The 23,675-nt window shown below is 42.3% G+C and overlaps 1 protein-coding gene across 1 annotated transcript in view; it reads right to left on the minus strand.

Annotated features, from left to right (window-relative positions):
* Nucleotides 1-23,675, minus strand: part of LOC128744517 (discoidin domain-containing receptor tyrosine kinase B) — a 672,699-nt gene that overhangs the window by 152,125 nt on the left and 496,899 nt on the right. Inside the window, exon 6 of the mRNA XM_053841578.1 lies at nt 23,401-23,580. Coding sequence (XP_053697553.1) covers nt 23,401-23,580 — 180 coding nt within the window. The remainder of the gene's footprint in view (nt 1-23,400; nt 23,581-23,675) is intronic.

Below are 23,675 nucleotides of genomic sequence, written 5' to 3' on the forward strand. Positions count from 1 at the left end.
TTCGGGTAGTGTTTTCTGATGCACATCGTTAATTAAAACTAGATTAGTCAAACTAGTCGTACAGGCAGCAATTCGATACCAACTATCCATTAGGACGATTTTACTGCCTGGTTGCCGTTCAACGTGGAAATGCAAACAATGTTGTCTACCCTCGTCTTCGTTAGACCCGCTCATTTGTAAGCGAATACTCGTCTTAGGAAGCAGAGGCCAGAAAAGAAAAAAAAGTTTCCCATTTCCAAGTCATCCGACAAAATACCAGCCAGTCCCCCCAGAAAATCCAATCATTTGTTCGCAATTTTACATACCCTCCGCTCCAATCGACCGACAAAAGGAATCATGTTTCACATATCGCCCCTCTCATCGTTACAAATGACTGCGGAACCACTCACTGCCAGCTCGGAGAAATAATGAAAAGAAATCCGCCAGTAACTCAACGGAACACACTTCCGATCATCGGTTGTCGTCCTGCGTCAAGCACACACACAAAATCATTCATCCATAATGGCTCGTTATCGCTCCAACCGACTTCCTTCGGCTGAATCGACATCTTGCGACGAAGTTTCGTACACACATACTGGAGAATAGGGAAATCGCCTTGCGTGCGGTACGTATGTGCGCTTCTTTTTCCCCGATCGACCCCATTAGAGACATTTTTCCGAAAGTACGGGAAAATATACAGGCTTCCGGTGGCACCGTGCAAGACCGGGAGCCGCAAGGAGTCACTAGCCAACCCATTATACCGACTCGGCGCAGCGGCAGCCCTACTAGGACGAAAGGATAATATTTCAAACCGCACCGCCAAAACGTACTCACTGTACTCTTGCTCGGTAGCCGGGGCTGAATGTTGTAAGACGAAACGACGAAACGGTACTGCTGCTAGGCTGTGTAGATAAAAATCAATAAGTTCGGCTCGGTAGCAAATAAATCGTTTAAATCCCACTTTACCGCACACGCCTCACCAATTTGAAGGGCGAATCGAAATTTGTTGGCTTTTCTTGGGTGGCAAACTGGAGTGTGGGTGGGATGGAGTCATGTTTTTCTTGATGTTCAAGCAGTAGCAATTGTTCGTTTAAAACATGAATTTCATGCACTTACGTACGAATTCTATTAATTGGCTAAAAATTAGGACATGCAAAGCGAAAAAATCTTACAATGGAGTTTTGCACATTTTGTAAGATGTTAGTGTACCTAACCAAAATGAGTTGACCAAGTAAAGGAACTATCGTCGAATGCAATACAATTCACCAGTATTGCATTGGAAAAAGCAAAGCCTAGGTGCTAATTCCGTTATCGAAATTTGACCTTCTGTTTTTTTATACGACAGACTTCGCAACCAGCTGTTAGAATACAGGACAGTGCGGGGTCAGTGCTACGATCCTATTGACTCTAACAGCTCCTCCCAGCCGAGATTCGAACATACGACGACTGGCTTATTAGACCAGCGTCTTACCTCGAGACCAACTGGGAGTCTAGATTGCATTGGAAACTCACGAAGAATTCAGCAAACGTTCACTCATAAATGGAAACAGTTTTTCGCAATTAAATAATTAATCAAACTTTTTAGCGATCATTACGTTGGAGTAGCACAGCAACTTGAACAGTAGTAAGTTTTGCATCGTTCAGTCAATAAGAAGTAGTGAGCTTCAGGACTTTTTTTTATTGATTTCTTCTGTGCATTTCGACTGCAATAAATATAGATGTAACAATAAAAGTAGATGAAGATAGAGATAACAAAGTATCCTCGCTGCCAGGGAGGCACTCGAAACATTTGTTTTCATTTCTCAGGTTCCGTTTTCTGCTGAAGATTCAGATTCTTCGAATGACGAAAGGCATCAGAAAAGGATTTTTTTTCAGGTCCGTGCTATTAAAGATGCTCTGGAATCCATTGTTTAAGAGCATTATTTCGATGCAAAGTGTAAACAAACTTTTTTAGCTACTTTATGCGATTCGGTAGCACAATTTGACTAGTAAAACAATAGCAAAGTTTTACTTTTATGTTCTACTTTAAGAAATAGGTTTTATTTTATTCATCAGTGTAGAATTCCTAACTAGTATGTTACTACGATTTTACGTATTCTAAACTTCTGGAAACGGTGATTAAGATTTATAGAAAGTTAAACATTATTCCAGGTCCTTATTGAAAATGTTTGACGGAATCTCACCAGGGTGAATCCTTCAAACCTGGACGAATGAATTTTCTCTGCACACGCTCAATCTTCAAGTTGCAATGGAGCCTAAATCCAAATTTACAATATAGGGCATTGGAAGGTATGTATGTCAAGCATGCTTCTAAATAATTTATATAACGGTTCAACATCCAACACTATTTGCATATATAGCGCACGGTAGGGTATTTTCGGCCCATTAAGCGATTGAATCTATTTTTCGGCCTATAGCCTAGTACTAGTGAAAGAACAGGTGGTTTTGACGTTCTTTGGATAAAAAATAGTAGAATACTTACAGTCTTGAGAAAATAGTTATAACATATTAAAATTGTATGTCCGCATAGTATTTTGATTGGCGAAAGAAAAGGCAAATGGGCTGAATTTAGAAACCTGCTGAAAATACCCTCCCGTACCCTATGTATTGTAATGATATAAAAAATGGTTATGTTAAAATGGCCTAACTGTGCGGCAGGCTGAGAAACCCAAATTTTTGTCAGTTGAAAGTTGTTTTTCCATGTCCATTCCATTTTTTTTATTCAAAATGAAGTATTTTGCAACTTTTTCTGTATAGATAATAGTAATATCTTCCCAATGATGTATGACACTCATAATTAACACATTCTGCTGTGGTTTTATGGACTGAAAACAAACTTGGTCTCAACTTGCAGCTATCTCCCCTACATATAAGAGGCTTGTCTGTAGCCAAAACCAGGTCTCTAACAAGACGTCATAAGAGGCTCATCGCTAACTAAAAACAGGCTCCTGACTGGACGTCATGCTTTCGTAGCAATGGGTTCTATTCTCAGCCACCTCACTGGTTGACTGATGCACTGCTCGATTGCTCAACTGGACTCGACTGGACTGGTCGACTAGACTGCTCGACTGGACTTGTCGCCATGACTGCACAATTTAACTGGTCGACTGGTCTACTCGCCTCAACTGATTCGACTGCTCGACTCATTGACACTACTCACTACTCGACCCGATTGCTCGATTGAACAGCTCGACTTACTATTCAACCTGAGTGCTCGACTTAACTGCTCGATTGAACTGCTCGACTGGGCTGTTCGATTCGACTGCTCTACTTGAGAGCTCGACTCAATTGCTCGACTGGACTGCTTGACTACACAGCATGATTCAACTGCTCGATTAGACCGCTCGACTTGACTGCTCTACCCTATTGATCGACTCAACTGCTCGACTGAATTGGTCGATTGAACTGCTTGACTAGACTTCGATACAACTTCTCGACACAACGGCTCTACTGGTTAGCTTGACTGGACTGCTTGATTCAACTTCTCGACTAGACTACTCGATCGAACTGCTCGACTGAACTACTCGACTCAACTGCTCGATTCAACTTTTTGATTCAACTGTGCGACTCAACTGCTCGATTGAACTGCTCGACTCAACTGCCCGACTGGTTAGCTCGACTGGACTTGATTCCACTGCTGGACTAAACTGCTCGACTCGACTGGTCTACCCTACTGCTCGACTGAACTGGTCGATTGAACTGCTTGACTGGACTGTTCGAAACGACTGGTCAGCTCGACTGGATTGCTCGATTCAACTGCTCGTTTAGACTACTCGACTCAACTGCTCCATTCAACTGTTCGACTTAGCTACTCGACCCAATTGCTCGATTGGATTGTTCGGCTGGACTGCACGACTTCACAGTTCAACTCAACTATTCTACTGGACTGCTACTTGACCCAACTCGACTCGAGTTGACTGCTCGGCTCAACTACCATATTCGACTCGCCTGCTGGACTCGATTGCTCGTCCCGCTATCCACGTGCCACTCATTTGAAACGGTTCGTGACGGACGGTTTAAAGCCACTTACACAAAAGAGCCGTTTTGCCCACCTATAGAATCAGTGGAGATAATGTTTGTATTAAGTTAATTAACACCCAATGCGATCATAAAAACCACTTGTTGCAGTTTAAGGCTCTTTTATGTACGACATCTTAGAGCTATATTATTTTAATCGTAAGATCTTCGCATGTAGTGATGCAAATAAATTAATATAAAGCTCAAAGAACTAATACATAGATTAAACATCTTTGCAAACACTGGAAAATGGACAGCTGTAGCGCACGTCCCCAACACAGATATCAAATTGGCCTAGGTTTAATCGTCGTAAGGAATCTTCGACCTAATCAAGTCACTCGACCACCTATCAGTAAAGTGTGGTAAGTAAAAATATGTTAAACCTGTATATCTAATACACCGTAAAAGCACGACGGCTGCAGCACATGAAAAGCAAAGAATTTCCTATCACACAAATCAGTACAGCAATCGGGGCCTGCCACAAAAGACGATCATTAAGACTGTCGCAGTGGCCTTTTAACCCAATGCCCTTCTGGCATACAAAAAAAAAAAAAAAAAAATCACACAAATCAGCTTGAAATACAAGATGATAAACTATTTAAAAGCCAATGCCCAAATTACTCCATTTACCGATAATACTCCATGTACGTTCAATTTAGATGCTCCAGATTACACGAAATTACGAGATTACACGGCTGGTAAACGGCTGAATAATGCGTAACGTCGGTGCCTTGTGTACGTGTAGGCATAAAATAGACCCTACAGTGATTCATAACCTCTTATTCAGCAACTCCTATTCCTACCTCCTCGTGGTACCAGCCGGGATACGAGCAACTTTGGTGGAGATCGGGTAACCAACCCCGGTGGAAGCCAAGGTCGTATGCTGACAGGAAAGGAGGGCCCTCTCGAGCTTCGTTGGCCCTCCGGCGAAACAGGGGGTTGGCGTAGCAGGCTTTGCAAGCCGTCACCACGAAAAATACTAAAGCACGGAATGAAGAACAAATAAAATCTTACTGGAACAATCGGAATAGACCCACATGACGAAAAAGGACTATGGATTGGAAACTCGGGACGTGGAACTGCCGATCTCTCAACTTCCAAGGGAGCACTCGAGGGCAAGATCGTCATCCGGGATTTTAATGCTCTGGTCGGCCAGGAGGAGGAATACAAACCGGTGATTGGAAGGTTCAGTGCACACCAGCGGACCAATGAAATGGGCCTAAGACTTATCGACTTTGCCGCCTCCAAGAACATGGCCGTACGTAGTACCTTTTTCCAGCACAGAATCCATCACAAGTACACCTGGAGGTCACCAAATCAGACAGAATCACAGATCGACCACGTTTTAATCGACAGTCGGCATTTCTCAGGCATTATCGACGTCAGATCCTATCGAGGTGCTAACGTTGACTCGGACCACTACCTAGTGATGGTTAAGATGCGCCCAAGACTCTCCGTTGTAAACAACATTCGGTACCGACGCTAGCCTTGGTTAGATCTCGCGCGGCTGAAGCAGCCAGACGTCGCTGCAAACTACGCGCATTCACTCGAAGCTGCGCTGCCGGAAGAGGACGAGCTGGACGAAGCCCTTCTCGAGAACTGTTGGAACACTATTAAAACAGCCATCAGCAGTGTAGCGGAGAGCTCCATCGGGCATGTGGCCCGGAATCAGCGGAACGATTGGCTTGACAATGAATGTAGGAGGGTGATGGATGAGGAGAACGCTGCGCGGGCGGCCAAGATGCGCAGTGCCACACGTCAGAACGTGGAAAGACACAAACAGAAGAAGTTGCAGCGAAACCAAAACTTTCGGGAGAAAAAGCGCTACCTGGAAGAGCAGGAATATGCAGAGTTGGAGCGGCTGCATCGTTCTCAGGATACGTGAAAGTTCTACCAGAAACTGAACGGATCCCGCAAAGGCTGTGTGCCGCGAGCCGAAATGTGTCGCGATTAGACTGGCAGTATTCTGACGGACGATTGTGAGGTGACCGATAAGTGGAAGCAGCACTTCGACGAACATCTGAATGGCGCCCAGGCGAAGAACCATGGCGGCGGGGAAAGCGATTTCGACGGTGTGACAAACGGGGAAGAGGTGACTGCCCCAACGATAGGCGTAGTTAAGGAGGCCATCATGCAGCTAAAGAACAACAAGTCAGCTGGAAAAGATGGCATCGGAGCGGAGCTTATTACAATGGGACCAGAAAAGCTGGCCGTTTGTCTACACCGACTAATTATTAGAATTTGGGATACGGAACAGCTACCGGAGGAGTGGAAAGATGGGGTTATCTGCCCGATCTATAAAAGGGCGACAAGTTGGACTGTGAGAACTATCGAGCGATCACCGTTCTCAATGCCGCCTATAAAGTGTCCCAAATCATTTTCCGCCGTCTATCACCAATTGCGAATAGATTCGTGGGAACTTATCAAGCTGGCTTCGTCGAAGGTCGGTCTACAACGGATCAAATATTTACACTGCGGCAAATCCTTCAAAAGGGCCGTGAATACAGAGTTCCCACGCATCATTTATTCGTTGACTTCAAAGCCGCATATGATACCATCGACCGGAAAGAGCTATGGAAAATCATGGACGAGAACAGCTTCCCCAGGAAGCTCATCAAACTGATTAAATCTACGATGGATGGTACACAGTGCTGTGTTCGGATTTCGGGTGGATTGTCAAGTTCATTCGAATCACACAGAGGGCTTCGTCAAGGTGGTGGTCTTTCATGCCTGCTGTTCAGCATAGCGCTACAAGGTGTTATGAACCGAGTGGATATCAACACGCGGGACACGATATTCAACAAATCTAGTCAATTCGTCTGCTTTGCCGATGACATGGATATTATCGGCAGAACATCTGTGGCGGTGGCTGAACAGTACACCAGACTAAAGCGCGAAGCAGAAGAGATTGGGTTAAAGGTAAATACGTCTAAAACAAAATACATGCTGGCCAGCGGAACCGAGGCCGAATGACACCGCTTGGGCAGTAGTATATTGATCGACGGCGATTAGTTTGAGGTAGTCGGCGAATTTGTCTACCTTGGCTCACTGGTAACGGCGGACAATGATACCAGCCGTGAGATTCGGAGGCGTATTATCAGCGGAAGTCGTGCTAACTATGGGCTCCACAAGCAATTGCGGTTGAGCAGGCTAAGTTCCCGTACAAAGTGCACCCTGTACAAGACGGTTATTAGACCGGTTGTTCTCTACGGGCATAAAACATGGACAATGCTCGAGGAGGACCTGCGAGTGCTCGGAGTTTTCGAACGACGAGTGCTAAGAACGATCTTCGGCGGCGTACAGGAGAACGGATTATGGAGGCGGAGGATGAACCATGAACTCGCACAGCTCTATGGCGAACCTAGTATCCAGAAGGTGGCTAAAGCTGGACGGATACGATGGGCAGGGCATGTTGCAAGAATGCCGGACAACTGCCCTGCAAAGATGGGGATCGCCTCAAATCCGGTAGGAACAAGACGACCAAAAGCGCAGCGAGCAAGATGGTTAGACCAGGTGGAGCGAGATCTGGCGGAGAGTACTCGGTGTCCGAGAAATTGGAGAGCCCTCAACCGAGTTACATGGAGAAATTTTATTCAACAGGGTTTGTCTTAGGACGGCAAGCCACCTAAGTAAGTAAGTAAGATTACACGAAATGCTCGAAGACGGATACTGAAGACCACGAAGTGCAGAATAGTTATAGAAACTGTATGCCGGAAGAGAATTTGTACGATGTATTGGATTTACCTGGCAGTATCAATGATCTAAGCGTGAAGACAGCAGCTATCACACTAACCAGCGCGCAAAGTGCGATTTTTTAATTCAAAATGATTTTCTATCTTGCGTTGATTATTTGTTTTCTGTTTTATTTTGACGTAGGCCTACGTCTTACGATAAGGTTTGAGATAGGGTGAACAAAATGAGTGAAAATTAACGATAAGTTTCAAGGTCAAATATCCCCATACATTTTCTTTGTAGTCGCCTTGCTTCACAGGTAGAGACGACAGTTAAATTCAGCTTCTGTTTACTGCAATTTCAATTACTTTATTTTTAGAAAAAACAGTGACAAAGCTGCTCGACCCAACAGATCGAAGATTCTTTACGACATTCAGACTTATACTAACTTGATATTTGAGCGTGAGCTGAGGAGTCCTCCCAGTTGGCTTCGAGGTATGACGTTGGTCTAATAAGCCACTCGTCGGATATTCGAATCTCTACTGGGATAGGCTGTTAGAGTCAATGCGATCGTAGCGGCTGGCCCTGCAATTGTTCTGCATTCAATTTGATGTCCTGAAAGTGAACAGTTATAATCGTTCGCTCGCTTGTATCCACATACCGCAAGAATTTATTCAAAACTGATGTCTTATATGAAACCGGAGTATACGCAATATTTATGCATGTGACGTGGTGCAGCAATTTCCAAAGTAAGCAATTAGCAACTATCTGATCCGAAAATGGGCTTTGGGCGGTTAATATGTTGCTTTCAAATTAGTTGCATGCAATTGTTTACATACTTTTGATTGTATTACTGGCAAGCGTGAAATAACTGATAAACAGAATGTCAAAAAGTATTACTATTGTGCAGAGGACGTTAGCTAATTGATATTTGAAAATCATAATTTTAGCTTGTTGTTCATATGTTAGCTGAAAGGCAATTATATTTCAAATCAACAGGTGAACAACAAATTCCCACTAGGTTTGTTTACATTTTCATTCACGTTCTTTTGAAAAATTACCCGAGATATGTATGTAATTGCTCCGTAATTTTTTGAGAACATTACAGTTGATAAGTCAACAGTCGAGCTAGAAAAGTAAATATATTCAACATATATAGCAAATAAGGAAATATAACTGTAAAATCATTTAGGTTACATCCACTAAATGGTTTTTATTACAATTATCGCTATGAAAATTTCCATTACAACGCTGAAAGCAGAGAACATGCTTTCTCATTAATACTTTTCATACATTTCTCAACTTTTTGCGGTGCTGTATGGTATTGCACCTGGAATAGGGAAAAATTTAATCCGAAGTTCACAGTCAAAATCCGAAACATTCACATTCTTTTTTCGTTTGTTTCTGTGGAAAAGTCTGTTAGCAAACCAAACCAAATGTGTTCGAAATTAGTTTCGCCCGGCTCAGCATCGTACCGCAGGCAGGGGGAGATCGACATCCTGGTAGCAGTCGGTACTCGGTAGGGCCGAACACAGCCGCAAATTCCTCAAACTACCAGTGCTAAACTTCTGTCTCGTATCATTAAGCAAATACTTCAAATTATTGCACTAGTTTCTGGTAATGAAAGCTGGAGAAAATTTATTTTGTTTCACACGAAGACGAAGACGACGGTGCGGTAATTAATATAAATATTTCAACGTTTCGAACACATGCACTTCCCAGGCGGCACACGAGATTCGAAAGAACCGGCCGGCAGCAGCAGCAGCAGCATCAGGAGCAAACTTTGATGCTGCCGGAACGTTTTAACAATGGCCGCGCTGCAGTAGAGTGCACTACTAATGCTGACTAATGCTCCCAACATCACTGCGTGCAAGACGAACCGACTGACGACCGAGTCGGCGAGAGCCAGCGGAAAAGCTTGAAGCAGAGGAAGTTTTTCACTTGGGGCAATCAGCAATGGGAACAAAAGAAAAGAAGGAAAATCGTTTTCATGTCTAGATTCTTCCCGGAGAGAAGTTCATGCTAGTGCAGCATACCGAAGCAAACACTACCAGCACCACCGTCGCCGCCGCCGCCGGAACTATCTGGGTGAAGTGAGTGTGAACCGTGCAATTAAATATTGTGTGGCAAATAAACATATTTGTCTGCTTTTGTTATTTCCATTGATTCGGTTTTTGAGGAAGTGTTGAAGATTAATGGGATTTGTTCGAGTCGGCACCAATTTCAGTTGACCCAGTGTACACCTGGAAGAGTCATATAATGATTTAATACCGGCGGAAAATCCGTGCTAATATATTTTCCGAATATTAATGGAGTAGCGATTTTGCAGATGGAAAGTTTGAAAGCTTCTTCTGTACACGCAATCAACAAATCGACTGAATACGGCTTATTTTTGTAAGAAGTAATTTTGGTCCATCGATGAAACTCCCTACATCCACATTGATAGTAATGTTGAAAATACTACATTCATGCTTAAACATATAACATGCAAACCATTGCAATCACAATTCCACCAAATAGAAATTCCTATGCCGAATGTTGTCGATGTCGTATTTCGCCCCAGGCCGCGCCACTAGCCAATAAACACAGACGTACATAAACAGAAGTAAACTGGCCATCTTAAGCCGGAGGACCTTTCGACCACAAACCGACATTCTGCAGCGGATAAAAGAATCTACATACTTCTAGCATCCAGCCGGGCGTCCAGTCCAGAGTGAAGCCAAAGCAGGAAGCAAAAACCACCAATGTCATCAGTCGTTATGTAGCTACTTCTTCGGAATGGCCGCACATAGTGCCTGCATCAACGGAAAGAACGTACAGAACGGACAGATGGCTCGGCCCTGGCAGATTGCCGGACCGGACGAGAAAGGGATTGGCCAAGAGTCAATCCGATGTCCACTGGAGCGGCGGTTGGATCCCACATCGTCAGTGGCCTGTGGTTTCAATCAGTTTCTATAGAGCCAACAACAGACCTGTCATACATACATACATACGTACACATACATGTATACATACACATAGCAAGCACTCGTTGATCCGAGATTTAATGCAGACAGATGACGACGGCGAACGGGACGACGAACGGAACGACGAACAACGGTTCCTGTTTGGAAATGCACAACAAGACGGTAAAAATTACTCCAGACTAGACCGCATTTTGCTCCTGCACAATATGACAGCAACAACGCACGGGTAGGTAGGTACCTGTCCGAGTTCGAGTGGTTACCTACCGAAAGAGAAAGGGACCGAAAAGTGTGAGTATGTATGAGAAAAACTCGGAATGGAATGGGACCGATTTTGACTACCATTACTATTCCGGGAAAATGGAAAAATGTGGTTTTGAATTGCAGATCACCTCGGTCGGTTTTGAATTCCTTTAATCGAAAATTATTGTCACAATGGTCCGGGCCTTCGGTTACAACCGGTCCGGTCATCATTCGATCTCGACTTGCTTGCGGTTCGCCCGGTCGCCAGCTGGACAATCAGAGGGCACAGAATTACAGACGCAAAGCAGGTTCGAACTTTCCTGAAAGCCACTCAAACTCCAATGGCTTTACATTGCCAGTTAGCTGACACTTCGGACCACCACCATGCATTATATGCGACAAAAAGAGGAGAGAGAGAAAGAGAAAACGTGAGTATGTTATATGCAGATTGAATTAAGCTTTTCTCTAAATCCCTGATCTGGGATACCGCACTGGACACATGGGCTTCGAACATGGATGCGCCTGGTAAGGATGTGCTGAAGCGGAAACTGGGGTGAAATATCAAGCGACTAAGTAGATAACAACAACGTCTGCTTTGGATTAGGGCAGCTTTGCCGATGATGAAGCTAGATATTGCTGTCATGAATGATAAAGAAGTTGCAGACCGACTCCCGCCAGGATCAGGATCAGGTTGCCTAGTGGTAAAAGCGGCATCATGCATCGGATAACGAAGGCCAAAGTATGTGTTTCTTTCACGTGCTCGTTTACATATTCCGGACAGTTGCTGCTGGCTGCTGGATGTCCTTCGACGACGACGACGACGACAACAGCAACGAGGCACTGGTACCTCCGGAAAAGGCAGTTGTGTTGTTTACCGCATTTTTGGAGCGGATTGTCAGCAGGACGACGACTTTTTTACAGGGATTTCTTACACATTCAATGCGTAATGAACACAACTTTCTTTATTCAAATATTCAAAAGATGAGGAGCCCTTTGGGGGTGACCGGTTTTATTCGTCCAACCTTTTGCCTGGTTGGGGACATAAATATTTATAACTCATTTTCCTTTGCTAACCAACTCGAGCCTACGTAAAGCGCGTAAGCAGCTTTCCCGATTTGCTGCTGCCTATAGAAGTGCAGTTGGCAAAGTCTACATGGTGCGGCTTGGCAGTAAAGCTTCAATGAAGGTTTCAGTTACTAATAATTATTTTTAGGTAAAACTATTTCAATCACAAGATTGTTGCAAAAATCACTTTAATTGGGATTTAACTGTAATTGACAAATATAAGGTACGCAACTAAGTTCCCATTGATTGTCAATAGATGGCTCCAGCTGTAAGTGCTGGTCGATTTCAATATAACTTTGCCGTATTAGGACGAAAGGTGTTGCGGACCATTTTTGGCGGAGAACAAACAGTTGTAAAGTGGCGGAGGCGTATTAACCACAAAATATTTTTGTAGTATCCCTCCAGGGGTACTCCTGTAGTCCAGGGAATCAAAATATCTTCATCATACACAGGAATAACCGACAAAAACGAAGAGCGATAAACCAGTTATTCTCTGCCTATAAAGGAAACATACGTAGCAACCAGAAAGTATCACGATAAAAAAATATTAGGACAAATGAATGTTCCTTCACACCAGTGAGTAGAACAATTTTTGGTGAGAATATATTTTGATACACACTCGCTCTCACAAGTACTTGTTGTTGGTGATGCTGGTATACAATAAAATATGTGTTTGTCCCATGCCGGCTGGTTAAAGGCAATACTTTATCAGCAACTTGAACAAAAGGGACAAACAGCAAAAGCCTTAAGAAAAAGACCAGCTTGTTTTGATCTAAAGTCTGGCGTACAAAAGTTACCAACGTTACCTTGGTAACTACCAAACCCCCAGCTGCCGACACAGTGTGACCATCCCGGTTACAACTATGACGTTTGCGAACAAAATAAGTGAAGCCAATATTGGCTGGATCACTGGATCACAGTTGCATGCAAAAGAACGAATCACACGGTATTTCTGCAGCACCAGCAGTAATTTCCGTTGGGTTATCATCTACCTCGTCTGAAAATGACGTTTTCTTATTCAAGGATAACCCGATATAAGACAATTTATAATTTCAAAAAGTTGTCTTATATCCACATTGTCTTATATCGAAACATGGTTTAAAAAAATGCATTAGCGGTCGCCAACTTTGCTCTTTATTGTACGTTTATGTTTTTTGAAATATTTATTATTGTTTGAACCATTAATTTTTTATTTTTGGGGTTATTTTGAAATAATGAACATCGCATCTGGTATCGTTACCAGCTATGTCAAAGGGATTTTTTCGATATTCGATAGACAAAAATTTTTTTATATCGAATTGTTTTATATCGAGGTTGTTTTATAGCGAGGTTGTCTTATATCGAGGTATCCCTGAAGTTGAATGTAAATTATAATTATCAATGAACTGTTCTTTAAATAATCTTCACTTCCATATTACATAATTGATACCTACATACATGATTAAGTTTCGTTGACTTGGTCATGTCAGTCACGTCAGTCGCGTCACTTTCACTGTTGTGTGAATGCTGCTTATTAGAAGCAAAACGCATGTAGCGCCACCTCAAAATGTGGCGGTTTCAGGAAGCATCCGGGGGTTAAATGTGACAGGATAAGGATTGCTTTTGTTGCGTACAATACGTATTGCATACAGCAGTGTGTCTTTTTAGCAGTCAACAACATAGTTGTCATGAAACATCTGTATCCGCGATAAACAGCTTCGATAACTTGTCATTATCCTAACTTCCATGCAATAGTGACAAATTTTCATCATACATTGTCGCAACATTTTGAAGTAGGGACAATATCTTGGTCTCTGGTGTGTTCGAGATTTTTGATTCCCTGCCTCTGACAAAAGACGGTAAGCCGGTCACGACGCGAGGATGCCGGACGGCTGTGTAATAAAATATGTTTTCATTAAGAACCCCATCGGCATCAGTAATAGAGAGGACCGACGTGCTAGATGGCTCGACCAGGTTGTAACCGACTTGCGTGTGTCGAGATGCAACGAATTGGTGACGAGTGACCCAGGACCAAGTACAGTGAGTGGAGAGAAATTCTTGATACAGCACGATATACCCCGGTTCTAGACTGCTAGCAAAAAAGGGAACATGAATACGACCGCTGTACAATACATCATGTTAAGATCATCATTGCGGTTTTTAACGGTTTGGTCGGCCGGGAAGAGGAATACAAACCGGGAATTGTCGGATTCAAGACACGTCAGCTGACCAAAGAAATGGACATAAGACTTGTAGACTTTGGCGTCTATAAGAATATGGCTATTTGCCGAATACTTCCAGCCTAAGGTCTTCGATTTAGATAGAAACATCTACCGAAAACATTTTGATCGACTGCCGGCACTTTTCAGGTATCACTGACATCAGACCCTGTGAAGCGCTAACGCTGACTGGGACCACTACTTAGTGATGGTTAAGAAGCGGTTAAAACGGTTAACCATTGTGAACAACATGCTATACAGATGTCAACCTCAGTCAAATCTCGCTCGGCTGAAGCAGCCAGCCGTCGCCGAGAATTATGAAAATTATGCGCATTCGTTCGAAGCTCCGTTGCCGGAAGAAAAGGAGCTGGACAAAGCCCTTTTGCAGGACTGTTTGGAAAGTTTTCAACAGCGTAGCAGAGAATATCCTCGGGCACGCGGACCGGAATCCGCAGAATAACTGGTACAACGATGAATGCGGAAGAGTGATGAATCAGGAGAACGTTGCGCGAGTGGCAAAGATGCGTAGTGACGTTCGTCGGAACCTGGAAAGATACAAATAAAAGAAGGTGCAGCGAATTCCAATCTTTCGGTAGAAAAAGCACAGTCTTGAGAAGGTAAAGCTGCTTCGTTTTCAGGAAAAGTTTCTTCCGAAATTTCTACCAGAAACTGAACGCACCTTGCCAAGGCTTTGTACCGCGAGGTAAAATGTGTTGAGTTACTTACTTACTTAGGTGACTTGCCGTCCTAAGACAAAGCTTGTTGAACAAAGTTTCTCCATGCAACTCGGTTGAGGGCTACCGGTGCCTAATTCCACGGACACCGAGTATTCTCCGCCAGATCTTGCTCCACCTGGTGTAACCATCTTGCTCGCTGCGCTCCTGGTCGTCTTGTTCCTACAGGATTCGAGGCGAACACCATCTTTGCAGGGTAGTTGTCCGGTACTCTTGCAACATGCCCTGCCCATCGTATCCGTCCAGCTTTAGCCACCTTCTGGATACTGGGTTCGCCATAGAGCTGTGTGAGTTCATGGTTCATCCTCCGTCTCCATACTCCGTTCTCCTGTACGCCGCCGAAGATCGTTCTTAGCACTCGTCGTTCGAAAACTCCGAGCACTCGCAGGTCCTCCTCGAGCATTGTCCATGTTTCATGTCCGCAGAGAACAACGGGTCTAATAAGCGTCTTGTACAGGGTGCACTTTGTACGGGGACTTAGTCTGCTCGACCGCAATTGCTTTTGGCGCCCATAGTAAGCACAACTTCCGCTGATAATGCGCCTCCGAATCTCACGGCTGGTATCATTTTCCACCGTGTTGAGTTAAGTATGGAAATATCTTTACGAAAGATCGTGATATGACCAAAAGACGGAAGAGGTGCTAGTGAAGGAGACGCAGAGACTTCCTTCGCTTTTGACAATAGAGGAATGAAACACGGAGATTAATTATCCCGCCAACCATAAGGGTTAAAGATCTTAAACCGAATCATATATCTACCTCTATACAGTGGGTTTTGTTCTGATATAAAATGAAAGCGGAGTTTCCCCACCTGCTTTGGGTCCCTAAGCGATTTCTTCATATGAGCAAGGTGTCTTTCTATTATATTCATTGATATTTGGCACTCCACGTGTGAGTGTTTCATTTTCGCAAAAGTTCAACGCACATGCTCAGCGCACGTAGTGGTAAATGAATTGATAAACAAAGTTTGTCAAGCGGAGAGTGCCCGATCTACAAGAAAAGCGACAAGCTGAACTGTGTGAAATATAATGTAATCCCCGTTCTCAACATCACACGCATACATTCTTTCAGCTTCTTGCCATCACTGACACTTACAATCAATGATAACTTTCACCGGCACACCGTGGGATGAAATCCAAATCTACACTCAAAAAAATCAGCACGTCAAGTTTACGTGAAAACTCAGGTAATTCTCATCCATCACACTTTTCATGTAACATTCACGTGAATTGTTGGTAACTCGCACTCATACTAACCAGTTTACGTGCGATCCCGGTAAATTTTATCAACTTTCCCATTAACTAGTACATGAAGTTCATGTAAGTTGCTGTACAGAAGTTTACATGATTTTTCATTTGGATGCGATGTGTCAATTTTTTTGAGTGTAGGTGGACAAAAGTAATTACGCTAAAACCGTTAGTCCCAGGTATATAGTATGTTCGACCTAAATTTATTATTTTAACTTCCGCATTTTTTGGTGTATGTATATGACATTAGGGTGACCATCATAGTAAGCAAGTGCAAAATATAAATTTTTTTATGGCTTAAGCACTGACGAACTGACATGACACATAGAAGAAAATTCTTCAAAAACCATCGTCCTACACATTTTGCTTGCACACTAGCGCCCTCTGTTATGCATGTTGCGGAGTAGCTTGCATTTGCAGGGTTTTATACTGTAGGTTTTTTACATTTGCAGGGTTTTATACTGTAAGTTTTTTTTACATTTTTATGGTTTTATACGGAAAACTCGAAGCAGCGCTCGATCGCCGCGGTGTGGCCATGTTGCAAAACATACTTTTTTGAAAAATAAGTGGTTTTTGAATGGACGATGGAATTAACTCCAGTGTCTCGTCTATTTGTCTGTGGCTTAAGTTAGCTGAATAAAATGTTCAGCAAAGTTAAAGAACATTAAATTTTAATTTTTGTATTTTACTGGTTTCGACTGTGAATAGTGTTTGGTTTAGGTATACGGCTTTTGCAGTCCACGAAATGATTTCAAAACGATATTTGTTGTATATCCGACGTTTCGGCCGTTGGTTTCGGCCTTTTTCAAAGTGCGCTTAACGTAAAACGATACCTATGTGAGTAAAATTATAATTTTGTACGTTACATGTTGTCAATAAAACAAACAATTGCTAGATTTCCTTTGAAAAAGGCCGAAACCAACGGCCGAAACGTCGGATATACAACAAATATCGTTTTGAAATCATTTCGTGGACTGCAAAAGCCGTATACCTAAACCAAATTAAATTTTAAGTAACTTTTCCAAAAAAATTAAAGTACTCTCTCTTATGGTTGATGGGCTGGAGCTATTTAAAGTTTTTTGGTCGGGATGGACCTAAAAAATCCGTTTCTTCTTTATATCTTCTTTCGTGTTTATTGCTCACAAATCATGCCTTCTGAGCACTTTCACACGCATGAAAAACGCACATTTTGTTTGAAGGAATCAAGTTGCCATCTTTTTCGGTTCCGAAGCTACAGGCATTTTATCTAAAAAATATGGGGTTTTCAAATGTCAATAACGTGAAAACTGCTCTAAAGCAGCAAATGAAATTGTGTATAAATGTTTAGTAATATATTGACCTCCGAAATTAATTGAGATCGCATCGGTCTAGGTCGGCCATTTTTTGTTAGACCGTATTGAATATTAAAATAAAAATTACCGTTTTACTTACCAAAATCACAATTTTTACGTATAGAATGGATTAAAAAAGCGAAAATGAGTCTAAATTCTTGTTTCTATCTTAATTATCTGTATCCAGCTTATAAAAGTGACTCTGGTTTATTTTCGAGTTAAAAAACCTTTTATTTTAGGGGATGTGAATGCTGTAACGTTAATTAACTGTGGTTGCCGAAAATATAAAAGTTATTCTCGTTGAAACCAGGCTACTACTGACAGGTGATCAAAGTTACTTAAAATTTAATGTTCTTTAACCTTGCTGAACATTTTATTCAGCTAATTTAAGCCATAAAAAAGTTTATATTTTGCACTCGCTTACTTTGATCGTCACCTTAATGCCAAAAAATGCGGAAGTTAAAATAACAAATTTACCTCGAACATACTATATACCCAGGACTAACGGTTTTAGCGTAATTACTTTTGTCCACCTAGATTTGGATTTCATCCCACGGTGCGGCGTGCCTAGGCTTGGGCATACTGGGGCACATGCCTACCGAAGTAACAATTCTAAAGTCACTTGGTTTTACTTGAATTTTACATAGGTTTTATTGCGGTATTAATCATTACCTTTGGCTTTATTATGGAATTACGCAATACCAACAGGGGCTACAAGTCAAAATATACTTGCAGCTAGCTATAAAACCATAATAAAACAGTTAATAAAGCAAATTTATTGCGGTTGCTTGTATTACCACGATACAACTATCGAAGTGGAGCTATCGACTGTTTATGATTCCAAACTTTATGTTTTCGGCATGACGTTCTATTGTTATATCTTAGAAATGATGTTAACTATGTCATTTTATGTTGTAGAACTCCTTGAGAAAGATGTTGAATACATCGAAACGTCGGGCATAGAATAAATAAGTGTCGTTTTGCTTTGCCGTATGACTGTCCTGCCGAAAACATAAAGTTTGCCACGATACAACTAATTGCCCAGCTAACACCAAATCGTACATCAATGTTTGAAAATTATCGTAAATATCTCTTAACAAATTCAAATTCCCTTTTTCGAAGGGAAATTAAAACTCCTCTACCCTTTAAGAGGGGCGGCTCCCATACAAATAAAAACTCCAGAACTAATCAAGCAAATGGAACCAAATTTAGCATGTGGGTGATTTTGCAGGTAATTTTTTTCTATGGTGAATTGAGACCACTCCCCTCTTTAGGAGAGGAATTATGACCCCTCTCCCCTTCAAGAAGTGGGGGGGGGGATTCCATGCAAATGAAATACAAGTTTCTTCATAACTCGAGAACTAATCAAACAAATGGAACCAGATTTGGCATGTGAAGGTTTTTGGAGGCAAGAATTTTTTCGATGGTGAGTTAGGACCTCTCACCACTTTAGCAGGGGGGGGGGGGCTCCGATACAAATAAAATACAAATTTCCTCATAACTCGAGAACTAATCAATCAATTGGAACCATATTTAGCATGTGGGTGTTTTTGTAGGCAATTTTTTTTTCTGTGGTGAATTGAGGGAGGATTCTTTTTAAGAGGGGAATTAAGACCCCTCCTCCCTTCCATAGTGGTGGTCAATTGAAATACAAATATCCTCATAACTAGAGAACTAATTAAGCAAATGGAACCAAATTTGCCAGATGGGGGGTTTCGGAGGCAGGAAGTTTTTATGATGGTTTGTGACCACTTGTGGTAGGGGGATAAGGACTCTCATACAAATAAAACAGAAATGTTTGTGTAACTCAAAAACTAATAGAACTGGAGAAATTTTAGACTCTTTCATGAAAACATTAGTCAATATCAAGATCACCAGAAATTATAAATAGTAACATTAGATGATTCAGGGCGAGACGGACACAGGCCGGGAATGGGGAGTGTTGCCGGTGACTTGCCGTCGGAAACAGCGGTCACAGCGGCAATAGGTAGCTATGCTTAACAAGTTGTCGTTGTGACTCCTATCTTTTGTCCAATGCTGGAAGGTGCATGGGTCGAACCAAGCTGTAATCAGAGATTGTAACCGGATTTGAACCCACAACACCTGCAAGGGCGTGTCGCTCACTGGTACCCGTGTACCTTTGAACCACAGATGCGCTGGACAAAAGAAGTCTGCACAACCCCCCTTATTAACCATAGCGTGACATGGGTTGGTCTATTTTTAGACACACAAATTGTGCCTCTTCCTCCACCTATTGTAGAAACCACCGACCGAGAAGTTTTAATCTAACGTCTTTTTACTTTCAGGACGACGACACTATGCAGGCCCTTACGATTTGCAAGGTACTGCGTGTGACGCTGTTCGTCCGAAAGCGTGTTAGTCCGCGTTTCTCTGCGCGGTTCTTCGGAGAAAGGCTCCGTTCCTCGTGACTAAAGTCACGAGTTTGGTCAATTTTCATAGAAACGGAGCCTTTCTCCGGAGAACCGCGCTGAGAAACGCGGACTAACAAGCTTTCGGACGAACAGCGTCACACGCAGTACCTTGCAAATCGTAAGGGCCTGCATAGTGTCGTCGTCCTGAAAGTAAAAAGACGTTAGATTAAAACTTCTCGGTCGGTGGTTTCTACAATAGGTGGAGGAAGAGGCACAATTTGTGTGTCTAAAAATAAACCAACCCATGTCACGCTATGGTTAATAAGGGGGGTTGTGCAGACTTCTTTTGTCCAGCGCCTCTGTGGTTCAAAGGTACACGGGTACCAGTGAGCGACACGCCCTGGCAGGTGTTGTGGGTTCAAATCCGGTTACAATCTCTGATTACAGCTTGGTTCGACCCATGCACCTTCCAGCATTGGACAAAAGATAGGAGTTACAACGACAGCTTGTTAAGCATAGCTACCTATTACCCCCCCTTCCTTTCCACCCTTCCCCTTCATTCCCGAAAAAATCCTTCTTCATTACTTTCCCTTACCGTCCCTTCATCAATTGTAGAATCATCGTTTCAAAAAAAAAAAAAAGAAAACAGACGTAAAACGGAACTGAAAAGAGTAAAATAAGAGGAAAATAAGGATTGGAAAGGGCGAAAAACGAAACAGGACAGAAGAGAAAAAAGAAACAACGAGTAGAAAAACGGAAAAGGGAATAGAAAAATGACACAAATAGAAAGACAACGGGACCGAAAATGAAAACAAAATGTGACAGAAAATACGGGCAAACATAAAAGAATAAGATAAAAACGCGAAAGGAATGGGTAAAATCGAACAGAAAACAACAGGAACCAGAAGGGAATAGAAGAATGGCGAAAACAGTGCTCGAAAAACTGAAGGCGGATAAAAAACGCATTCAGCGCAGTTTTACCTCTGGTGGAATTCTTTTATCTGTCAGCCCATGGACATGACTACTGAACTGCTGAGAGTGTTTGTCTTTCGCAGTTTTCAAAACAATTCATTCACGGGATATAAACGGGAAAAGATGGGACATAATGGGAATGCAATGGGAAATTGTGACAAAAAAGAAGAGAAAAACAGAAATAACGGAAAAAAAAATACGTAAAACTAAAAAGAAAAAGACGTAAAATGGGAGCTAGGAGAGGAAAACTGCAGAGCAAAGGAAAAAAGGGCCAAAAACAGAAGTGAGCGACACAAAAAAGCCGAAAAAATCACTCAAAAGAGGAAAAACGAGAACAAAAGAGAAAGACGAGAAGCGGGAAAGAGGCGAATTAGAATCAAATAAAAGAAAAAAGGCAGGAGAGAAAAAGAAATAAAGGAAAATGTGAAAGTAAATTACAAAACAGTGACGAAATAAAAAAGACAAACAGGACTGAAAAGAAGAAATGTGAGACAGGGAACGAAGAAAAGATGATCGATGAAACAGAAAAACTGGAGAAAAGAGGAAAACGGAAGAAAACAAGATAACTGAGAGTAAGAATAAATTAAAAAATAGACAAAAAACAACAAACGGAGCATAAGCTGATAAAACGAGACTGGAAGAGAAAAAAAAGAACAGAAAAGAGGAACGTGTGAGAGAGTAAGATAAAATATGCTATAGCTTCGTGTCTAATTACGTGTCCATGTCCAAATTCAAGTCTAAATTGTATTCTAGTTTCAAGTCTATTTTCAAATGTAATTTTAAATCTAACCTCAAGTTCAATTCAGATCTAATTTACTTCCAATTTCACGTTCAATTTCGAACGTAATGCCAAATCCAAGTTCATGTCCAATTTCAACTTTTCAATTCAATGCAAATCCAATTCTAAGACCAATTGCTAGAAAAATTTCTATTCCAATTTCAAATAAACTTCAAATTTTCTTTTAAGCCTGATTTCATGTCTTCCAAATTACTTCAAATGCAAGTCTAATTTCAAATCCAATTTTAAGTGCAACTTCCAGTTCAATTTGAAATAAAGTTCACTAGGACTTTTCGGTTCTATTTACTGATTTATTTGATTTTGAAGCAAAACTATTATCAAATCATTCAATCTCGAATAAGCCAGTCTAACAAAGTGAATCGATTGCTAATTACTTCCAACCACCTATAACCACGAGATTGATTGACGCACCATGTACACCTTCCCGGCCATAATAGGGAATTTTCAGATCCCTTGGCGACGACCGCGCTTTCCTCCGACCGGAGCACACATACACCCTCGCGTAATCACGCATCGCCACACACCTCTGCTGTGAGTACGCTTGACAGCTTCCTGCCAGATTTCGGCATCGTTATGATTGCAAGTAATTAAATCGTGTCACGGTTCAGAGTTCAACTTTTTTGACGGTGCGTTCTCGGAACGGAACGGAACGGAAAGGACCGCGCGCCAGTGGCACTGCTGGCTGTGCAGGGAGGGAATCAAACGAATCAACTCGAAACCGCTTTGCTCAACTAGGCGTAGTCGGTCGGGCTGACGACGCTCTAAATCATTCACAAACGACCTCCTCCTCCCAGCCATGCTTCTTCCCTCGGTGAAAGATTCTGGGGCGAACTTTGAATCGGGGGAAGTAAATGCCATCACTGACTGCTCTTCGATCCGTACCGAAAGACGATATTTCTTCCGCCAGCGACGACCGGCTCCAGGAAGGAGTAACGAACTCTTCGTTATTAGATTTTTGCCAGGATTTGTTCGGCTGGGAGCGAGAGCGCTGCTGGGCTTGGAAAGGACTTTTTGCTTCTTCGTAAGATTTAGAATATTGTGGTTGATATTGATTTGCACCAGGATCAGTGGGATTGTGCGCGAAGGGAAAAGTTTTCATTTCGCAATATCAGTTTAATGAACAGATGCTGAGCCGATAAGTTGAAAGCATTTTCTAGATATTTAGCTATAACATTGATAATCGTGAATGGTTTAGCCCAGTTACAGATGGTATTTTTAGAATTTGTACTGCATGATGCATGAAAAGCATTCAACTGGGTATAAATGATGAATTATTAGGATCGGCTATCGATCTCATGAACCATTCTTCTTCTTCAATAATTTTTAATAATTTTGACAAAGAAAAATAGGTCAGTACGATGCAATTGCCAACTTTGGGTAAAACCATTCAAAGTAACTGTAACTTTTCCTTGAATGCTAAATTCAAAATTCAGAACGACAGCTTATGCCGCAAGAGATAAAAAAGGAATACCGTCATTTCTATGGCCTACGGAAAAAGTAATTGCTCCCGGCGTTTTACGGCACCAAGGAGAAATTGAATGGAACATATTATCCTCCACACAAAGAACTATTCAGATAAAAGCATCCATTACTGCACTATTTCTACTGACCTACTATTTCTCCTTCCCACCGAAGGGGCAGTTCCTCCGAAGAGTAGACCCTCGAAGCGCGATTTATCCCTTTCAGCAGCTTTAATGCCACATGATAAATCCTTCAATTTATAACATCGGTCGTGAAAAATGGAGCCCGAACTTCCTCGGCGTGGAAAACGGTGACGGAATTCGGCGTAAAGGTTCTGGCTGTACTTACCCTTCCCGAAACCGTGAATGTCGATGCGAAAGTTATCGGCTCCCTTCTGGCCGTCTACCAGCTGACCGAGGCCACCAACTAGCCGGTCGCCCTCTTCTTCGCCGTCGTACGTTCGATCCGAGAGGTCGACCTCCATTCCACGGATCACGCCCTTGGGGATGCTGTAGGAAACTAATCCTTCTGTAACGAGAAAACCCGAACCGGCGGGAAGAAAGAGAAAGAGAAAAAAAACTGAGTAAGAACATATTTTCACTGGTGCACACAGGATAGTTTGC

This window comes from Sabethes cyaneus, chromosome 3 (assembly GCF_943734655.1).
Source record: "Sabethes cyaneus chromosome 3, idSabCyanKW18_F2, whole genome shotgun sequence".
Taxonomy (NCBI): domain Eukaryota; kingdom Metazoa; phylum Arthropoda; class Insecta; order Diptera; family Culicidae; genus Sabethes; species Sabethes cyaneus.